Source organism: Molossus molossus, unplaced genomic scaffold, assembly GCF_014108415.1.
Source record: "Molossus molossus isolate mMolMol1 unplaced genomic scaffold, mMolMol1.p scaffold_m16_p_1, whole genome shotgun sequence".
In the NCBI taxonomy this organism is placed as follows: domain Eukaryota; kingdom Metazoa; phylum Chordata; class Mammalia; order Chiroptera; family Molossidae; genus Molossus; species Molossus molossus.
The window spans coordinates 118,846,930-118,868,018 of record NW_023425344.1 but is presented as its reverse complement, the minus strand read 5'-3'; the positions used below and the strand labels follow the sequence as shown (position 1 = coordinate 118,868,018).

General features: G+C 38.8%; 1 protein-coding gene across 3 annotated transcripts in view; it reads right to left on the bottom strand.

Moving 5' to 3' along the window:
* The window catches only part of NEO1 (neogenin 1), a 298,191-nt gene that overhangs the window by 193,120 nt on the left and 83,982 nt on the right, over positions 1 to 21,089 (bottom strand). For all 3 annotated transcript variants that reach the window (XM_036277171.1, XM_036277190.1, XM_036277182.1), the window contains exon 2: positions 4,672 to 4,989. In XM_036277171.1, coding sequence (XP_036133064.1) covers positions 4,672 to 4,989 — 318 coding nt within the window. The remainder of the gene's footprint in view (positions 1 to 4,671; positions 4,990 to 21,089) is intronic.

The window sequence follows — 21,089 nt, the reverse complement described above, 5'->3', positions numbered from 1 at the left end:
TCTGTATTTAGACCACGCAATTCCCCACCTTTCAGCTCAAAACACAGTCAGGCTACTGCCCAGGTAGTAAAACAAAATGGTGTGCTGTGGAGAAATGAGACAGCCCAGAGAAAAAGATCACTCACATTTAATTCTATGAACTATCTACTTGATGCTCTTTCAAAAATTCTCCTTCTTGCTTGACTGGCAAGACTCAATTTCTTTTCTTATTTTTTTTTTTAAAGAATTAACAAACTTTTGCTTTTATTTCTCTGTTTCTTAACCCTATCGACTGTACTGTTGAGTTCTTTCCCATTTCCAAGAAAATCTTCTTCTAATGCCAGGTTCTCTAGTTCAGAATCAAAACTAAGCTGAAAGGTGTCCCATTTTGTTTTACACAGTAGCAAAACTCTACTTTTGAACTGAACCAGTACAAATACATGTGTGACCAATGTCATTGGCAAGCTTAGATGCTGAAGCTTATGAAACCTATCGAAAGAAACATCTGAAAAACTCCTAAAGAAAACAAGAATAAATTGCTAAATTATCCTAAGAGCCCAAAGATGCTACAGCTCTTATTCCTTCAGCACATCTGGGCCCTCACTAACTAGAATGCTGTCTGCTCTCTAATCTAACACAGTGTGAACAGTAAGCCTCACTTCCCACTCCCAGGGAGAAGCTGCTGGCCGTGGGCCTGATATGTGCCTGGATGTAAATCTGGCTCGGCCCTTTAATCCTCATCGCTCTCCACTCTATAGAACAGGGATAGGAAAAAAACTGGATCCTTGCTGTTGGCCCTGACCTAATATTTCAGGACTTTCAACTTGTTGGTTTCAGCATGTGCTCTGGGACCTGACAGAAAGTCATAACATGCAGGAACTCATAGCATGCTGGGTACCTGCCAGTACTCCAGGTACTGTTCCTGAACCCAAACTTTGGTGATGAGCTCCTTGGGCTCACCATGGGTGTAATGCTCCCTCCCAGCACATACCACCATGACATGTGTGTTCCTGTTGTAAGTTTGGTCTCAGGACAGCAGGGTGGGGGAACAGACTCTGAGTGGGCACAGAAGAATGCCCCACTAAGAAACGAAGAGACTCCATAGCACCCCACCCCACACAACCCCACTGTCAGACCAAGAATCTCCGACTGTGCCAGCTGTGCCCTGAGGAGTCTTCTTACTTCCACCATCAGGATATTAAGGGACAGGATGCCCAGGAGGAGAGACCCCTGTAAGACTTCAGAGTATCCCTATTTAGCAGGTCTGAAATTCAACTGTAAGACCTGAAAGCATCACTATTTAGTAGGTCAGAGCCGCCTAGAGTGTGTTTCTCTGCTGAAGCCATTCACATTCTCTCTTTACCAGGCCAGTTGGTCCCCATCACCCACCTCCTGCCCACACTCTGGATGCTGCCCAACACAAACCATCATGCCTCTTGGTCAGATGAGTAAGTTCTGCAAGCTTCAAGGAGACCATGGGGATGCAAGAAAGAACCAGAGCCTATTGGAGGTGCAGCTGTTTGGGGATAAGAGAAGGTGGTCATGTCTGTATTCTTATCTTTCTCCCTCTCTGCTTTATTCCCAAACAGCCTAGAGCATGTGTCTGTTGTTGAGTCGCCAAGTCCTCCCCAGAGCCCTCCAGAAGCCTGCTTCTGTTCCATCCTCACCCCTTCCATGGCAGCCCCACCATGGAGCCAATCTGAAGATGAGGGCTCCAGCAGCCAAGATGAGAAGGGGCCGAGCAGCAGAGAGGTCTCTGAAGATACTGAGTCCTTGCTCCAAGACGCCCTATATTTGAAGATGGCTGTCCTGGTGGAGTACCTATTCCTGAAGTATCATGCAAAGCAGCCAACTACAAAGGCTGAAATGCTGAGTAGCATCATAAGAGAGTACCAGGACCACACTTCCCGAGATCTTCAGCCTAGCCTCTGAATGCATGCAGCCCCTCTTTGGCACTGATATGGAGGAAGTGGACCTCAGCGACCACACTTATGTTATAGTCAATACCCTGTGCCTCACCTACTATAGGATGATGACTGATGAGCAATCCATGCCCAAGACCAAACTCCTGGTCATGCTTCTGAGACTGATCCTCCTAGAGGGCAACTGTGTCCCCTGAGGAGAAAGTCTGGAAAGCAGAATCAGTTTCTATTGCTTGTAACCAAAGAATTCTAATCAATAAATAGTCTTTTAGAATGGCAATTTGGAAATATCTTTTTCTTTTTTTGTTTTACTGATACAATTTATATAGTATACAGTTTATCCCTTAAAGTACACAATTCAATGGTCTTAGTATACGCATAGAGTTCTGCAACTATTACTATAATCTAATTTTAGAACATTTTCATCATCCCCCCAAAAAACCTTGTACTCACTTATAGTTATTCCCCATATCTACTCTCTCTCCACCCTCTATATCCTTGTCCTCTCATCCTCAGCCCTAAAAAACTATCAATCTACCTTTTGGCTCTCTCTATATTTACCTATTCTGGATTTCATATATATATTGTCATACAATATGTGGTAGTTTGTAACTGGCTTAAGTCAACATAATGTTTTTAATACATCCATATATTACAGTATATATCAGAACTTCATTCCTCTTCACTGCCAAATAATATTCCACATATGAATATACCACATTTTGGTTATCTATTCTTCACTTGATAGACATGTATGTTGTTTTCACTTTCTGGCTATCACAAACAATGCTGCTATAAACATTTATGTACAAATTGTTGTGTGATCATATCTTTTCTCTTGGATATCGGATACCTAGAAACGGCATTTCTCAGTCATATGGTTGGTTAACATGAGGAGGAACTTTCAAACAGTCCAGTGCTATTATTTTAAATTACTCATACACACAAAGTATACCCCATGATCCAGAAATCAGTAAAATTATTAAGTCCAGTAATTTATTCTATAGAAATAAAGATTTGCAAAAGGTTGTTCATTACAGCATTGCCTATAACAATGAGACAAGGAAAAAGAAGACTGGTATGAGATTGAAATAGTCTAAAGAAACAACTACTAAGTAAAACATGTAATCCTGGACCAGAAAGGAAAGGGGCAGGGGGTAAGTTTCTGTTGTTTTGGTTTGGTTTTTTGCTACTGAGATCAATTCCAATAACCAGTGATATCCATATAACTTTATCAAAAAGGGGCTCTTTAGATAATTTACAATATATCTATAAATGAATACGATGTAACTACTAAAAAACTTCTATCCACCTCTTAGCTTAGATATTATTTCCTCCTGATGCCCAGACCAAGAGCAGGTTAAATAACTCTCCTATAGAATCTTGTCTGCAGCCAAAAAAATTTACCATCTAGCAGAGGTGAAGAGAGCAAAGGGTAGAAAACTAGATTACTGGCCAGTGGGGAAGCCATGAGCAAAAGCCAGAAGAAGAGAAGGAAAGGGAATTGAAAACATGCAGCTGCAAATGTGGTGATGGTAGTGGAGGAAGGGGCCAGTAGTAAGAAATGAATCTGGAGCCCTGGCTCGTTTGGCTCAGTGGTTAGAGCATCACCCTGCGGTCCCAAGAGACCCGGGTTTGGTTCCCGCTAAGGGCACGTACCTTGGTTGCAGTTTGTCCCCAGCCCTGGTTGGGTTGTGCGGGTGGCAGCCACTCGATGTGTCCCTTTCACATCGATGTTTCTCTCTCTCTCTGTCTTCCTCTCTCTCCCTCCCGCTCTATCTGAACAAAAATGAAAAAATGTCCTCGGGTGAGGATAAAAAAAAAAAAAAAAATGAATCTGGAGAAGTGGAAGCCAGCTCATGAAAGGACTCCAGAGATCTAGACATTAACCTCATATTGTTATTGGAGAGTCACTGACGGGAGAAACAGTCTCTGACCACGGTGTGGAGATGGACTGGAGGAGGAAAAGGATGAGGTGGGTGACAGACAGTTACAAGGCTGGTTTATCTCTTCCTACCCCACCCCCTCCTCCTCTGAGGTCTGTCAGTCTGATCCCTACCTCCAAGTCTCTGGGTCTATTTTGTTCATCAGCTTACTTTGTTCATTATATTCCACAAGTAAGTGAGACCATGTGATATTTGTCTTTCTCTGACTGGCTTATTTCACTTAGCACAATACTCTCCAGGTCCCTCCATGTTGTCTCAAAGGTTAAGAGTAGACCCTTAATTTTTCTTAAACTTTCCATCATTCTTCAAAAAAGGATGCTCTACAAGAAAGTGAATGTTTCTCTCCTTAATATATATATAACCTCAATATATATAGCCTAAATTATTTTAAAATATTTTTTCTAATTAAATGTCATTTTCTTGGTTAAGGCACAGAGGAACCAAGATTCTAGCTATTCATTTTACAAAGCCATCCTAAATGGTTATGCTGGGTAGGATAAAAGTTAACAACTAAAGCTTTATGACTCAATTTTCCTATTAACTTCCTCTGTCATTTCCAAGTTAAAAAGAAAAAAAAAAAAAACTGGTTCAGTACTTCTGATAGCAACCTTAGCCATCTAAATCATCAGAAAATGGGAAGTACTATAGTTTATTCCCTATAGTACTGAGCAAGTCCTACATAGTACACAATCAACTAATACTTGTTAAATGAGTGTATCTGCTGTCACCAGTTAAATAAAAAATCTAGAATAATACAGTTTTTTATCAAGACTTATCCTTTATAAAACTTTGAATATACAAATAAACTACTTAACAAAACTTACCTGCTACTGTGAGCTTGGCTGTTCTGCTGACAATAGTTCCAAGACTCTCAACAGTGGCCACACACTGATAATAACCTTCATCAGGTTTATTGTGTTTGGAATGCACCACATTGCTGATAAATAAAGACCCATCTGAGAGAAGCTGGCGTCGATCATCTGATACTAAATTTAGAAATGTTCCATCTTTTTTCCATTCAATTTTTGGAGAAGGCTCAGAATATGCTGAACAGTTTAATACAACAGAAGAGCCTCTAACTGACAGTGTATCCACTGGCTCCACCAGAAAATAAAATGGAGTGAATGTTCGAATGCTGGATCCTACAAAAATAATAAAGAAAAAGAACAAAGTTACGCAAAACTTTCTTCCACTATTTCTGTAAGAAAATATAATGTGTCCAAAAATTATTTATAAATAGTTATGCTTTTGGGGTATGACATATAAATACAGTCATTTCACTATGAATATCTAATGAATAAAAATTATTTTTACTAGGAAATCAAAATTTCACACATTTAGAAGAACACTAGAATTATCGTCCAAGATGGTGATGGAGGAGGTGGACATTACACTCATTTCATCCCACATCCAAACTGTAATTACGACTTTAGAACAATCAACCTGAATAACCATCTGAAGAAAAGCTGAACAGAAGTCTTACAACCAAGGATTTACAGAAGCCACGGGGAGAATGGTAGAGAGGGCAGAGATGTAAAAAAGGCTGGCCATCTGAGCTGCAAAGTTGCCCCATGAGGAGCATGTGGTCTTAACCCCAAGCAGCACTCGTCAGCCCAGAGCACCAGAGCTGGGAAGAGGAGCCCACATAACATCTGACTGTAAAAATCACCAGGGATTCTGTCCACCAAAGAGAAACAAGAGTCTGCTAGAAACCCAGGCACTCTCTTAAAGGACCAGGGGCACAAAATCTTGTTTGCAGCCACTCACCATGGGCTCTAGCAGAGGTATGGCAGTTCAGAGCAGACTAGAGTCCTGCAAGGAGAGACTGGGCTGTGTGGCTCCAGGGAGAGAGCTGAAGGGACAGTCACCAGGGTCCCTGTGCTGAGTCTCTCTCCTACAGATGCCATCTTTCCTGGGTCCAGCCCTCCCCTCCATACTATATCAAACTGAAGAAATGCACTAGTCCCACCCTCTCAACCCCCTATTGTCCTGCACCGCCAGGCTTATGCCCTGCAAAAAAGTAAGCTGAATGTGTCCTGGCAAAGACTTTATTAAAAGACTCTCAAGGATGTCCAGGCAGACTGGAGGAGAGAATAAACTGTGTGTCTCCAAAGCGGGGCAATTTTTCCCTTGCATGTCTGACGGATGCCACTGTTTCTATGCAAAGCCCTCCCTACACACTGCCAAATCTTGGTCTGTTTGGCCTGATGAACTCTGCTGCCCTGGCCCTAATGACTCTGAGACCCTTCCCACCACAAAGGTCCATGTGCACCCAACAGGTGGCAGCGAGCCTTGGCATATCCTGAGACTTTTGCTGAGTGGCCTCAGACCCAGCAATGGTGCCAGGGTTGAATCTGTATCAACCTGGTGAGCACCACTCACTCCTACCTGGTGACTGAGAACTACCTTACGCAACTCATGTACCACCAGACACTCTTTCAGTGACTGAACCTAACAGGCAGCCAACAGGTGGAGGCAGATCTCAGGGTGCCTTAGGTCTTTTGCTGATCAGCCCCTGGGCTCCACAGTGGTGGAAGAAAACTTTGGTGTGCAAAGTTGGGTCCTTGGCCCCTCCCACACAAACCAAGGACCAGCAGAGGAAGCCACAAACTGTGGATCTCTTTATAGCTCCAAACAGGTGGCCCAGGGCAGATCACAGGCAGTGCCTGACACTGACCTGCAATGGGAGTCCCTCCCAAGAGGCCCCAGAACCAGCACACCTGCTGGCTGACTTCAGACCACATCACAGCATGGTCTAATTAGCTCCACAAGTGGCACATATCAGGCACTGCTGGGGCCAAATCCACTTTGTAGGGTCAGCCCCTGCTCAGAAGCTGGTCAGGGTCAATCCCCACAGTCAGGGAGCCCGAGGGCCAACCCCACTAACAGACAGGCCAACAGCAATCAAGACTAAACTACAATAGGAGATTTCACATAACCCACACATGAAACATTCCTGGAGCACCTTCCTTGGGTGATCAGAGAGACTGCAACACTGAGCCCCACAGGACACCTACCAAATACCAACACTAGGAGGCATAGCAGATCTACCTAATGTACAAAAACAAATACAGAGAGGCAACTAAAGTGGGGAGACAAAAAAACACATTCCAAATGGGAAAAAAAGAGAGAGAGAAATCCCCAGAAATAGAACTAAATGAAATAGGCAAGCAATCTGCCAGATACAGAGTTCAAAACAATGGTAATAAGTACACTCAAGAATCTTAGGTGAAGAATAGATGAACTCAGTGAGAATTTAAACAAAGAGATGGTAAACATAAAAAATAGAACCCCCCAAAAAATCTTAAGTCCTAAATAAAGAATACAATATCTAAAATAAAGAATGCATGTGAAAAAAATCAAAAGCAGGTTAAATGACACAGAGTATCAAATCAGTAATTTGGAAGACAAAGTAGCAGAGAGCAATAAAGCAGAACAGCAAAAAGAAAAAAATATTATAAAAAGAAAAGTCTCAGAATACCAGAAGGAGAGAGAGAGCAAGAGCAAATGATTGAGAATGACTAAAAACTTCCCTAACCTGGTGAAGGAAAAGATACACAAGTCCAGGAAGCTCAGAGACTCACAAACATCATAAACCCAAAGAGGCCCACACCAAGACACATCATAATTAAAATGGCAAAGGTTAAAGACAGAGAGAATCTTAAAGCAGAAAAAAAAAAAAAAAAAAGACAGTTAATTACCTACAAAAGGAGCTCCCATATGACTATCATTTGGTTTCTCAACAAAAACATATCAAGCCAGAAAGAACTGGCTGGCATCAAATATTCAAAGTGATGAAAAGCAAGAACCTACAACTAACACTACTCTAACTAGCAAGGTTCTCATTTAAAAAAAAAAAAAAAAAAAAAAAAAAAAATCGGAGGAGAAATAAAGAGCTTCCCAGACAAGAAAAGGCTAAAGGAGTTCATTACCAACAAACTAGTATTACAATAAACATTAAAGAGACTTCTTTAAAAAGAAGGGGGAAAAAGGAACACAGTTATAAAGAATAAAATGACAATACATACCTATCAATAATCACTTTAAATGCAAATAAATTAAATGTTCCAATGAAAAGACACAGGGTAGCTGAATGGATTAAAAAAAAAAACAAGATCCATATATATGCTACAGGAATCACACCTCAGAATGGAAAGATATACACAGTCTGAAAGTAAAGGGATAGAAAAAGATATTTAATGCAAATGAAAAAGAAAAAAAAGCTGAGGTAGCAATACTTACAACAGAAAAAATAAACTTTAAAACAAAAGATATAAGAAACATAGGTCATTACATAATGCTAAAGGGATCAATCCAACAAAAGAAAATAACCCTTGTTAACATTTATGCACCCAACACAGGAACACCTAAATACGTAAAGCAAAAACTGATAGACATAATAAAGGGAGCGATTGAAAGTAATAGTCATAGTAGGGGATTTTACCACCCCAGTGGCATCAATGGATATATCTTCCAGACAAAAAAAAATCAACTAGGAAATAGTGGCCTGAAAGAACACAAAAGACCAATGGATTTAATTTACAGCTTCAGAGCATTTCACCCCAAAGCAGCAGAATATATATTCTTTTCAAGTGCACATGAAACATTTTCTAGTATGGACTGCATGTTAGGACACAAAACAAGTCTCAATAAATTTAAGAGGATTAAAATCATACCAAGCATCTTCTCTGACCATAATGGTATGAAACTGGAAATCAATTACAAGAAAAATACTAAAAAACACACAAACAAGTGGAAGCTAAAGAACGTGTTACTAAAAAATAAATGGGTTACCAGTGAGATCAAAGAAGAAATAAAAAAATACCTTGAGACAAATAAAAATGGAGGCCAAAAAATTCAACAAAACAAACAGCTGTTTTTTGAAAAGATAAACAAGACTGATAAACCTTTAACCAGACTTATCAAGAATAAGAGAACGTACCCAAATAAATATAATTAGAAATAAGAGGAAAGTTAACTGACACCACAGAAATACAAAAAAATTATTTAAAACGATATCCCAAAATTGGACAATATGAAAAAAATAAATTCCTAGAAATATACAATCTTCCAAAACTGAATCATGAGGTAACAGAAAATCTAAACAGACTGATTAAAACTAACAAAATCAGCTCTGCGAGCCAAAAATTGCTCAGCGGTTAGAGCGTCGGCCTGCGGACCCGAGAGACTTGGGTTTGGTTCCAGCTAAGGGCATGTACCTCAGTTGCAGTTTGTCCGTGGTCCTGTTGAGTCATACAGGAGGCAGCCACTCAATGTGTCCCTTTCACGTCGATGTTTCTCTCTCTCTCTCTCTCTCTCTCTCTCTTCCTCTCTCTTCCTCCCAGTCTACCCGAATGGGAAAATGTCCTCAGGTGAGGATTTAAAAAAAAAAAAAAACTAACAAAATTGAAGCACTGATTAAAAATTCCCAACAAATAGCCCAACCAGTGTGGTTCAATGGTTGAGTGTCAACCTATGCACCAAGAGGTCGCCAGTTCAATTCCTGGTCAGGGCACATGCCCAGGTTGTGGGCCTGATCCCCAGTTGGGGAGCATGTAGGAGGCGCCATTATTGATAATTTTATTCTCTCTCTCCCCCCCACACACACACCCCTTCCTCTCTCTCTAAAATAAAGAAGAAAAACAAATTCCCATGAAACAAAAGTCCTGAACCAAATAGCTTCATGGGTGATTCTACCAACATCATTGAAGAACTAACAACTTTCCTCAAATTATTACAAAAGTAGAAGAGGAGGAAGGACTCCCAAGCTCATTTTACAAGGTCAGCATTATCCTGATTCCAAAGCCAGATAAAGATACTACAAAGAAAGAAAACTGTAGGTCAATATCCCTGATGAACATAGATGCAAAAATCCTTAACAAAATATTTTCAAACAAATTCAGAAATACATTAAGAAGATCATGCACCATGATCAGTGGGACTTATTTCTGGGATGCAAGGATGGTTCAACATCTGCAAATCCATTACATTATAAACAAAAAAAATGTTAAACCATATAAATAAAATGAAAGATAAAAATCGTATCATAGCCCTGGCCAGTTTGGCTCAGCGGTTGGAGCGTCGGCCTGCGGTACAGAGAGACCCGGGTTCGGTTCCCGCTAAGGGCACGTACCTCGGTTGCAGTTTGTCCCCGGCCCTGGTTGGTCGTGCAGGTGGCAGCCACTCGATGTGTCCCTTCACATCGATGTCTCTCTCTCTCTCTCTCTCCCTCTCTCTCCCTCTCTCTCTCTCCCTCTCTCTCCCTCCCGCTCCATCTGAACAAAAAATGGAAAAATGTCCTCGGGTGAGGATAAAAAAAAAAAAAAAAAAATCGTATCATAATATCAATAGATACAGAAAGAGCATTTGACAAAATCCAGCACCCATTTATGATAAAAACTCTCAGCAAAGTGGTAATAGAGGTAACATATCTCAACAGAATAAAGGCCATACATGACAAGCCCATAGCCAATATCATATTCAATGGACAAAACTACACGTGTTCACCGTAAAATCAGAACAAGGCAGAGATGTCCACTCTCACCACTCTTATTCAACACAGTACTGGGAAGTCCTACTCACAGCAATCAGACAAAAAGAAGAAATAAAAGGCATTCAAATTGGAAAGAAAGAGGTAAAACTGTCATTATTTTTAGATGACATGATAATGCATATAGAAAACCCTAAAGATTCCACACAAATAACTACTAGAACTGATATATGAATTCAGTAAAGTAGTAGGATACAAAACAAATATTCAGAAATAAGTTGCATTTTTATATACCAATAATGAACTATCAAAAAGTGAAACTAAGAAAACAATCCCACCTGGCCAGTGGCTCAGTTGATTGGAGTATTATCCATAAACCAAAAGTTTCAGGTTCAATTCCCAGTCAGGGCACATACCTAGGTTGCAGGTTCAATCCTCAGTCAGGGTGCTGGTCCCCACTGATCCCCAGTCGGGGTGCATATGGAAGGCAACTGATTGATGTCTCTCTCTAACATCAATCAATCAATCTCTCTCTCTCTCTCTCTTCCCCACCCCTCACTGGGGCCTTCCTCTCTCTCTCTCAAAACAATAAACATCCTAAAAAAAAAGAAGAAAAAGATAGAAAATAATCCCATTTACAACTGTATCGAAAAAATAAAAGACCTCAGCATAAATTTAACCAAAGAGGTAACACACCAGTGCAAAGAAAAATATAAAATATTCAAAAAAAAAACAACAACAAAAAAATGCTGGCAAGGACGTGGAAAAAAGGGTCAAAAATACACTACTGGTGGGAGTGAAGACTGGTGCAGCCTCTATGGAAAAAAGTGTGGAATCTCCTCAAAAAACTGAAAATGGAACTGCTGTTTGACCCAGCAATCCCACTTCTAGGAAGATACCCCAAGAATCCCAAAACACCAATCAGAAAGAATTTATGCACCCTATGTTTGTAGCAGCATTATTTACAATAGCTAAGATCTGGAAACAAGCCCAGTGTCCATCAGCAGTTGAGTGGTTAAAAAAGTGGTGGCCAGGTAGCTCAGTTAGTTGGAGTGTCTTCCCAACGTGCCAAAGCTGAGGGTTCAATCTCCAGTCAGGACACATGCAGGAAGCAACCTACGAGTGCATGGATAGGTGTGGGGCAATAAATCAGTGTTTCTCTCTCTTCCTCTCACCAATCAATTAAAAAGAAGGGGGCAGCCCTGGCTAGTTTGGCTCAGCAGTAGAGTGTCAGCGTGTGGACCAATAAGTCGCGGGTTCGATTCCAGTCAAGGGCACATACCTCTGTTGCGGTTCATCCCTGGCCCTGGTCAGGGTGGTGTGGGAGGCAACCGGTCAATGTGTCCCTTTCATGTTGATGTTTCTCGCTCTCTCCCTCTCACTCTATCTGAATATAAATATCCTCAGGTAAGCATAAAGAAAAATATGGAAAAAACAAAAAGGGGCAGTATATAAATATAATGTAATATTGTGTGGCTATAAAAGGAACAATGAAATCTTACCGTTTGCCTATGGCATGGATGGACCTAGACAGTATTTACTAAGTGAAATAAGTCAATCAGGGAAAGACAAATACCATATGATTTCACTTACATATGTAATCTAAAGAACCAAATAAACAAAGAAACAATATTGATAGAGACTCGCATAGAACAGACTGATGTTTGTCAGAGGGGAGAAAATTGGGGGGACTAGGTGAAAATGTGAAGGAACTAATAAACACAGATTGATAGTTACAAAATAGTCACAGGGATATCAAGTACAGCACAAGGAATATAGTTGATAATATTGCAATAATGACCTATGGTGCCAGGTGGGCACTGTACTAGGAATATCAGCAGAAAAATTGTGAAAAGTATATAATTGTCTAACCACTATGATGTACACTTGAAACAAATTCAAAATAATACTAAAAAGAAAGGAACATTAGAAAAACATACTGTGGTAGCTGAGACAATCAAACCTTGTTAGACAAAGGAATATCTAATGTTTTATTTCAAACCCTACAATGGAATTTTTTTTCATAATTATTTATTTACTTACTTTATTTTTTTGTTGTTGTTTTTGTTTTTTTGCTTTAATTTTATTTTTGTTACAGATGTTTCTCCTTTTTTACGCCATTGACACCCTGCTCCCCATCCCCCCCACCCCATCCCCGGCTTTGTTGTCCATGTCCATTGGTTATGCATACATGCATATAAGTTCTTTGGTTTATCTCTTTCCTCTTAAAATGACTGTATTTAAAACCATCATCAAAATGAAAAGGAGGCCCTGGCCAGTTTGACTCAGTGGGTAGAGCGTCGGCCTGTGGTCCAGAGAGACCCGGGTTCAGTTTTTGCTAAGGGCAAGTACCTCAGCTGGCAGTTTGTCCCCGGCCCTGGTTGGTCGTGCGGGTGGCGGCCACTCGATGTGTCCCTTTCACATCAGTGTTTCTCTCTCTCTCTTCCTCTCTCTCCCTCCTGCCAATAAATGGAAAAGTCAAAAAAAAAAAAAAAAAAAAATGAAAAGGAGCCCTGGCCAGTTTGGTTCAGCAGTTAGAGCACCAGCCGCAGACCAGAGAGTCCCGAGTTTGGTTCCCGCTAAGGGCACGTACCTCGGTTGCAGTTTGTCCCCGGCCCCAGCTGGGGTCATGTGAGTGGCAACAAGTCAGTGTCTCTCTCTCACATCAATGTTTCTCTCTCTCTCTCTTTCTCTCTTCCTCCCGCTCTGTCTGAAGATAAATGCAAAAACGTCCTCAGATGAGGATTTAAAAAAAAAAACACAAAATGAAAAGGAAACCCACTGTATGAGAACATATTTGCCAATGATACATCGGATGAGAGGTTAATTTCCAAAATATATAAAGTGCTCATACAATTCAACAAAAGAAAGACAAACAATCCAATTTTTTAAAATGTGCAGAGGACCTGAATAGACACTTCTCCAAACAGGACATACAAGTGGCCAAGAGACATATGAAAAAATGCTCATCGTCACTAATCAGAGAGATGCGAACTAAAACTACTACGAGGTATCATCTCACACCTCCCAGGTTGGCTACCATCAACAAATCATCAAACAACAAGTGCTGGCGAGAATGAGAAGAAAAGGGGACTCTAGTACACTGCTGGTGGGAATGCAAACTAGTGCAGCCACTATGGAAAACAGTATGTTGTTTCCTCAAAAAATTAAAAATTGATCTGCCATTTGACCCAGTGATCCCACTTCTAGGATATATCCTAAGAAGCCTGAAACACCAATCAGAAAAAATATATGCACCCCTATGTTCATAGCAACACTATTTACAATAGCTAAGATTTGGAGACAGCCCAAATGCCCATCAGTAGACGAGTGGATAAAAAAGCTGTGGTACATATATACCATGGGATACTATAAGAAAGAAAGATCTCTTGCCCTTTGAGACAAAGGTCTCCATGGAGGGACCTGGAGAGTAACATGCTAAGCAAAATAAACCAGTCAGAGAAAGATAAGTACCACATGATCTCACTTATTTGTGGAATCTCATGAACAAATTAAACTGATAAACAAAATTGATCCAGAGACATGGACATAGGGAACAAACTGACAAACCTCAGAGGGAAGGAGGGTAAAGGGCAGGAAGAGATAAACCAAAGAACTTACATGCAAATATGTATAACCAACAGACACAACAATGCAGTGAAGGAAGGGGTTGGGGGGAGTGTGGAGGAGGGTGTCAATGGAGGGAAAAAGGAAGGACATCTGTAAGACTTTCAACAATAAAGATTAAAAAAAAAAAAACTAACTTCTATTTAATAGTTAGTCTCAAACAGATGATAGTTATGTCCTAGCAAGTTATCACCCTTTTGAAAAATAATATACAGAAGTTGAAAAATATTTTAATTTCATTTTTTTTTTTTATCCTCACCCGAGGACATTTTTCCATTTTTTGTTCAGATAGAGTGGGAAGGAGGGGGGGGGGAGAGAAACATCGACGTGAAGGGACACATTGAGTGGTTGCCACCCACACGACCCAACTAGGGCCGGGGACAAACTGCAACCGAGGTACGTGCCCTTAGTGGGAACCGAACCCGGGTCTCTCTGTACCGCAGGCTGACGCTCCAACCGCTGAGCCAAACCGGCCAGGGCTTAATTTCATTTTTAAATAACCTCAATTAGTTATTATGGAATGTACACCTATTGGGCATTGCAAAACTTCTCAAATCTTGAAATCAGATTGGATATTACCATCATTTCCTGTTCCACAATGATTTTGGCATGGTACTTTCTTTTTATCACAGCAATCACCAAAACCCCAACTTCACAAAGATATCACAGTATCAAAATGAAGGAAGCTCAATCAAATGTTGAAACTCTGAACTACCATGACTTAGAAGTTTGCACAGGGTCCAATAGATGTCACCATGTTTCCCTAGTTTGAAATATGTCTAGGAGTTCTCAGGTTTCAGGGTACAGTTCAATCTACTTCTACAGTGTTTTAATTCACCATATTCCCATGCCCACCCATCACAGTAGATGATTTCTAGATTACATAACCAGACAATTTCTAAAAATGTCCACTACAGAAAGTGTTAATGAGACCACAGACAGGTTTCATTTCAAAATCAATGAATTAGTATCACTCTCTTCCATAATAAAGCTTACTAACAAACAGGCTGGTTGTTGTTATTTTTTTTATTATTTTTTTTTTTTTTTTTTTTTTTGAGAGAGGGGTATGAAAAACATGGATTGGCTGCCTCCTGCACACCCCCTACTGGGGATAGAGCCCCCTGGGGAATGTACCCTGACCAGGAATCAACCAAGGACTTCTTGGTGCATGAGACCACATTCAACCAACTGAGCCACACCAACCAGGCCAAACAGGGTTTTTGTACATTTTGATGAGCTTTTAAAAAATTATATAGAGGAGCAAATAAAGCCAAGAAGAACACCAAAATAATTCAGAACAAAGTAAAGGGACTGCACTCATCAGCATTTATAAAGCTACAGGAATTAAGTCATTGTAGCTCTAGAGAAGAAACAAGCAGAGCCACAGTAACAGGCTGAAGAGCCCCAGAAATATTTATATCTATATTTATATATTTGGAAACAATATACAATAAAGATGACATTTTACATCAATTGGGGTAAAGGATGAACTACTCAGTAAATGTTACTAGGACAACTGATTAACCATATGGCAGAAAAATGAAATGTGTACCCTTAACATGTAATAATAGTTCTCTACATACCAACCACTCATTTAATCTTTACTACTATCATAAGAGATAGGTACTATTAGCATTCCCAGTTAAGAGGAGAAAACTACAAATTGTCCAAGGTCACGTGGTATAAGTTAAAGAACCAGTCTGTGATCTTAACCACACTACACTGTAATGCCACTCTCAGTGTGTGTGTGTGTGTGTGTATGTGTGTGTGTGTACACACAGAGACACATTCCAGATCTATAAAAAAATTAATAAAAATTTTAAAAAAACATGGGAATAACCCTGGAGTTAGGCAACCTTTCAAATAAAAATAGGGACTCTCAAAGCTAGAAAAGATAGATATGCTTCACTTCACTGCATTGAAATTTAAAAACAACTTTTATGGCTAAATATATCAAATCAAAAGAGAGACAAAATTGCGAGAAAATATATCACATAAAACAGATCATTTAAAAGGTCACACCACTCAACAGAAAAATAAAGACTCATTTCCAATAAAACTTTATTCACAAAAAAAAAAAAGGCAGCAGAATGGATTTGACCCATTGACTGCAGTTTACTGATTCCTGCCTTAGAATATTTATCCAGCAAAAAATGAGTGACCTATGTTTCAGTTGATCTGAAATGCATTCTAGCCCTGGCCGGTTTGGTTCAGTGGCTGGAGCATTGGCCTACAGACCAGAGAGTCCCGGGTTCGGTTCCGCTAGTGGCACGTACCAAAAAAAAAGAAAGAAAGAAAAATGAACAATGCACACAAGTGTAAATTATATAATTTCATAAGCATATGATTGTATGAGCATTGAGAAAGGTAGGAAAGTATGTACCAGGTTGTTACCACTGATTACTGGGAGGGTTAGGACAATAGAAAACAGAGGAGGGGTGGCAGATGAGGAGGGGAGATGAAAATCCTCAAGCACATTTAAAATAATTTTGTAATAAAATTTGTGTGTATAAGCCATTTATAAATATTATACATATGTATGTGGTAGGTGTGGGTATATGTTTACACTTTGTGTGAATACCTAAAGAGATACATTTTAAAAATTAGACACCAAAATGGGAATTATCTCAGGGTGGTGGGATTTCAGTTGTTTTTTTTTCTTTTACCTTTGATATTGTTTGAGTATTTTGGGTAAAAACACCATTATTTGTTTAAACAGAAACAAAGCTATATTCATTTTTTATATATAGTCTACATAGGAGGGGGAGAATATGAAAAGTCTGGGGAATATTTGTATACTCAGGTTGAAAGAGTGTGTGTGTGCGTGTGTGTGTGTGTGTGTGTGTGTGTGTGGTGTGCAAAATGTTAGAAAAATTTAATATAGCCCTGGCCGGTTTGGCTCAAGTCAGCCTGTGAACCAATGAGTCGCGGGTTCAATTCCAGTCAAGGTCATGTACCTTGGTTTTAGTTCGTCCCTGGCCCTGGTCAGGGCCGTGTGGGAGGCAGCCAGTCGATGTGTCTCTTTCACATAGATGTTTCTTTCTCTCTCTCTCTCTGTCTCTCCTTCCCTCCCTCTCTCCCATTCTATCTGAAGATAAATAGAAAAATATCCTTGGGTGAGGATTAAAAATAAATAAATACATACATACATGCATAAATTAAATAATACATAAATACATAATGTATATATTATATAAATGTTATATAAAATTTTTCAAATTTCAAAATATGTAAAGTATGACCCCACTTATATCAAAACATATATATGTATATACATATGTTTGTGAATATATTTAAATATTAATATGTAGAAAAAGATCTAGAAGAATGAACACTAAACAGTTAACAGAGCTTTCTCCTGGGGAGAGGAGTGGGACTGAGCTGCTGGGAGAGCAGACAGGGTAAAGGCTTTTTACTCCATGGATTTATTTAAAGCTTACGTTATATATTTTTTAATTTTTTTACATTTTTCGTCAGACAGAGTGGGAAGGAGAGAGAGAACATAGATGTGAGAGAGACATACCAACCAGCTGCCACCTGCACTACCCCTACTGGAGTGAGGGACCAACAGCAACCAAGGCACGCGCCCCTGGCTGGAATCAAACCCGGGACTTCCAGGTCCACGGGGCACCGCTCCAACCACTGAGCCAAACCAGCCAGGGCTAAAACTTACATTTTAAATGTGAACAATTCCTTTTGCTTTCTTTTTATCTTTTTCTTTTTTAATGACAAAAACAAACAAACAAACACCTGTTTTGATATTAGTAAATAATCCCTGTTGTAAACAGATGATTACTTTTTTAAAAGATAATATTTTTCTGTAACCACTTTTCCTATGTCATAGGTCATAGTATAAGAGTTACAGACACTCACTCCTTGGCTGACTTTATATAAAAACTGTCCTAACTACCCACCAGGGTCCTGATTCCCTATTCACTTAAGTTTGCTTAATTTTAGTTTACTATGACCAGAGTCACTGTACCAATTATTCTGAAGCTAGTTTAATGATTCTGTCTGATCTCGTCTATATTCCCAGGTCTCTGCAAATTTCTCACTTCTTAATGAAATATCTCTCACTTCTTGATACAGTATTCCTCAGTTTCTGATAGCATATTTCACACTTCTTGATAGAATTCCATCTTATGAAAGGAAAATATCCACAGAGCACTTATTTCAGTTGTAATTCTCACCCCCACATAGCAACAAATCATATCACATATCACTCACTGCACAACTTAACTGTGTGGCTAATAATTCTATATTTTATTGTATCCACAGTAAAAAATAATCATAATAATAACAATAACAGCACATAGTATTTGAATACTGGCAGAAATAAAATGAAATCAAACTGTCTTAACTGCCCAAAGAAGTTCAAAGTTTGATAGCAGAAATGCAGGACAGAAGAGTAAACAAGGATTGTTATACACTTAACAAATGTAAGCATTCTATATAATGTTATTCATCCTAAGAAAAGTACCTCTTCATTGTAAGCTAAGAAACTAAAGTCAAAGGACTTATATTCTTTTACTCCTTAATAAGATTACTTTTGACCATTCTATCTCATCCACTTAGTCTCTAAATGCTACCTTTTATCCTCCCTGATTCTTTGGTGTCCACGATCACCATTTAGTAGTAGTTCAGGTACTCTTGGCTTTAAGTTTTCAATTTACAAACAAGAAGTTTAAAAATTAAAAGCTAAAATAATTTAGCATTCAAAGAGCTCAACAAAATATACTCATGTTACCAAATAAGAACAGGCAACACTTCAGAGTTAACAAATGTTTTCGATACTGCTTTGCTACAGAACAATTACTGCTTTCAGCTCCAGAGCTCAAGCTCTTTCTGCCCTGCACAGCTAATTCTTCCAAAGGGTGTTACCTACCAAGCATGCACAACTCCTTTCCTGGAGATTTCAAGTAAGATTAAGCGGTTAGTTGTTAATAATATGATGATTTTAATTATATGCTTTCAATTTTTTTATGGCACTGATATACCATACAATCAGTGAATGTTAACTTCTAATCAAAAACTAGATCTGAAATTCTTTTCTAATAAGGAAATTCAATTTGACTGTTCTAATTCACAGCATCTATCTTCCCAACCACTCCCCTAAATGAGAAATATATGCATTTATTCAATAAACATATAAGATTGCTTTCATACCCCCCAAAAAGAGACATAATGGAAAAAATCTTGGTAAAATGAAGTCAAGCAGACATGGTTTTGAATCCTAATTCTGCTATGCTAGTTCATTTTTCCCTGTGTCTAAAATTTTCTCCCCTATGAAATAGGAAAAATAATGCCTTCCTTTTAAGAAAATTTCTGTGAAGATACCTTTGAAGAACATACCTCATTGTTTGAGAGATAAAAGGTCCTCAATAAACAGCAACTATTCAGTTTAAAAGTCTATTATTTCCCCCAAATCACTAACATCTAGCACCATAGTTTTCACCAATCACATTTGAGAAATTGTTATGCATAAGATAATATGGACTTCATATTTTTTACTTTTAATCACATTTTGACAATTATATGTACAATAATAAGTGATCTTAAACCCCAAGTCTAGTCATCTTTCTTCTCTGCCTAAACTTTCAACAGCTCCCCACTACAGCTAACATAAAATACAAATTCATTACCATGGCATTCAAAAAGGGCGATAGGATCTGGTTTCTGTCTCTCTACAACTTAATCTCACATCATATTCCCTCTTACTCAAGGAACTCTGGCAACAATAGTCTTGAACAAGCATAATCTTTCCCCCATTAAAGTCTTTGCATTTGCTGTCCACTCTTCCCGAACACCCACTCTTCCATCACATGGCTAAGCTTCTTCTCGTCCTTCATGTTTCCACCCAGCTGTCATAAACCTGCTCTGAAAAGGTCCTAAGTCTTCTACTCTGTCTTTTATAAACTCTTCTCAGCAAAACCTTTCTGTTGCTTTTTAAGACCTATCTTCCCCATTGGAAGATTAGACTACAAGTGAGTATTAAAATGACCCAGGCTTGCCATTGCTACTTGATATTTGTACACTGGTTTCTTTTTGTGTTTTGCTTGTCTACTTTTGTATCCTCTTCAGGATTCTACAAACTGGAAAAGTGGCTGGGTCAAAATGGAATTAAGTGTTAGTAATTCCTAGTAACATCTAATCTACACTGTTTTATCTAAGATCTGCCTGTCTCAAAAATTTTATATTCAGTTGATTTCAAAACTGTTTTGCAAAAATGTTTTAATATCATTTTGTAAAATGTCATAAATAATTTATATTAATATTTTATACCTTCTACATCATCAGCAAGAAAAGAAGGCAAATCTTATTAAGCTGTAAACAATATTGCTGATGTTCTGAACAATTACATGTAAATTCTCTAAAACAATTCTTAGAAAAAGTATTGTTAATAATAGTCTTAGTTAAAATGCCAGCAATATTAGCATTATTTATATTCCAGCTCAAAATACATGGAAGATCTGAATTTGTCATTTTTATTCTATAAGAAAAAAGCAAGAATTTTCATAATTAACCATATAGAACTTTCATGAAGACATCTTACAAGCAACTTTTTGTTATTTATGGCCAGAAGACTCTCCTAAGGGTAAGACATTTCGCCCAATACATGATGCAGACTTTTAAATTTCTAAAACAATAGTATTTTTCAGTTCCTCTATTGCAAATTATACTGATGAATATAATGTGAAAATTATCTCGAAGGTGCAATCCAAAGATCTGAATCATGACACTGTATTATGATATAATTCAATACTTCTTTATTAAGTGGTGTCATACATTTTTTTCCACTTAATTTATTTTTGCTACAGCTGTTTCTCCTTTTTCCCCCATTGACACCCACCTCCCCGCTCCTGCTACCCCCTTCACAGTATTGTTGTCTATGTCCATTACTTATGCATGTAAGTTCTTTGCTTTATCTCCACACACACACAACCCCCCGAGGTTTGTCAGTCTGATCCCTACTTCTTCGTCTCTGGGTCTATTTTGTTCATTATATTCCACAAATAAGTGAGATCATGTGATACTTATCTTTCTCTGACTGACTTATTTTGCTTACCATGATACTCTCCAGGTTCCTCCAGGTGGTCTCAAAGAATGAGAGATCTTTCTTTCTTG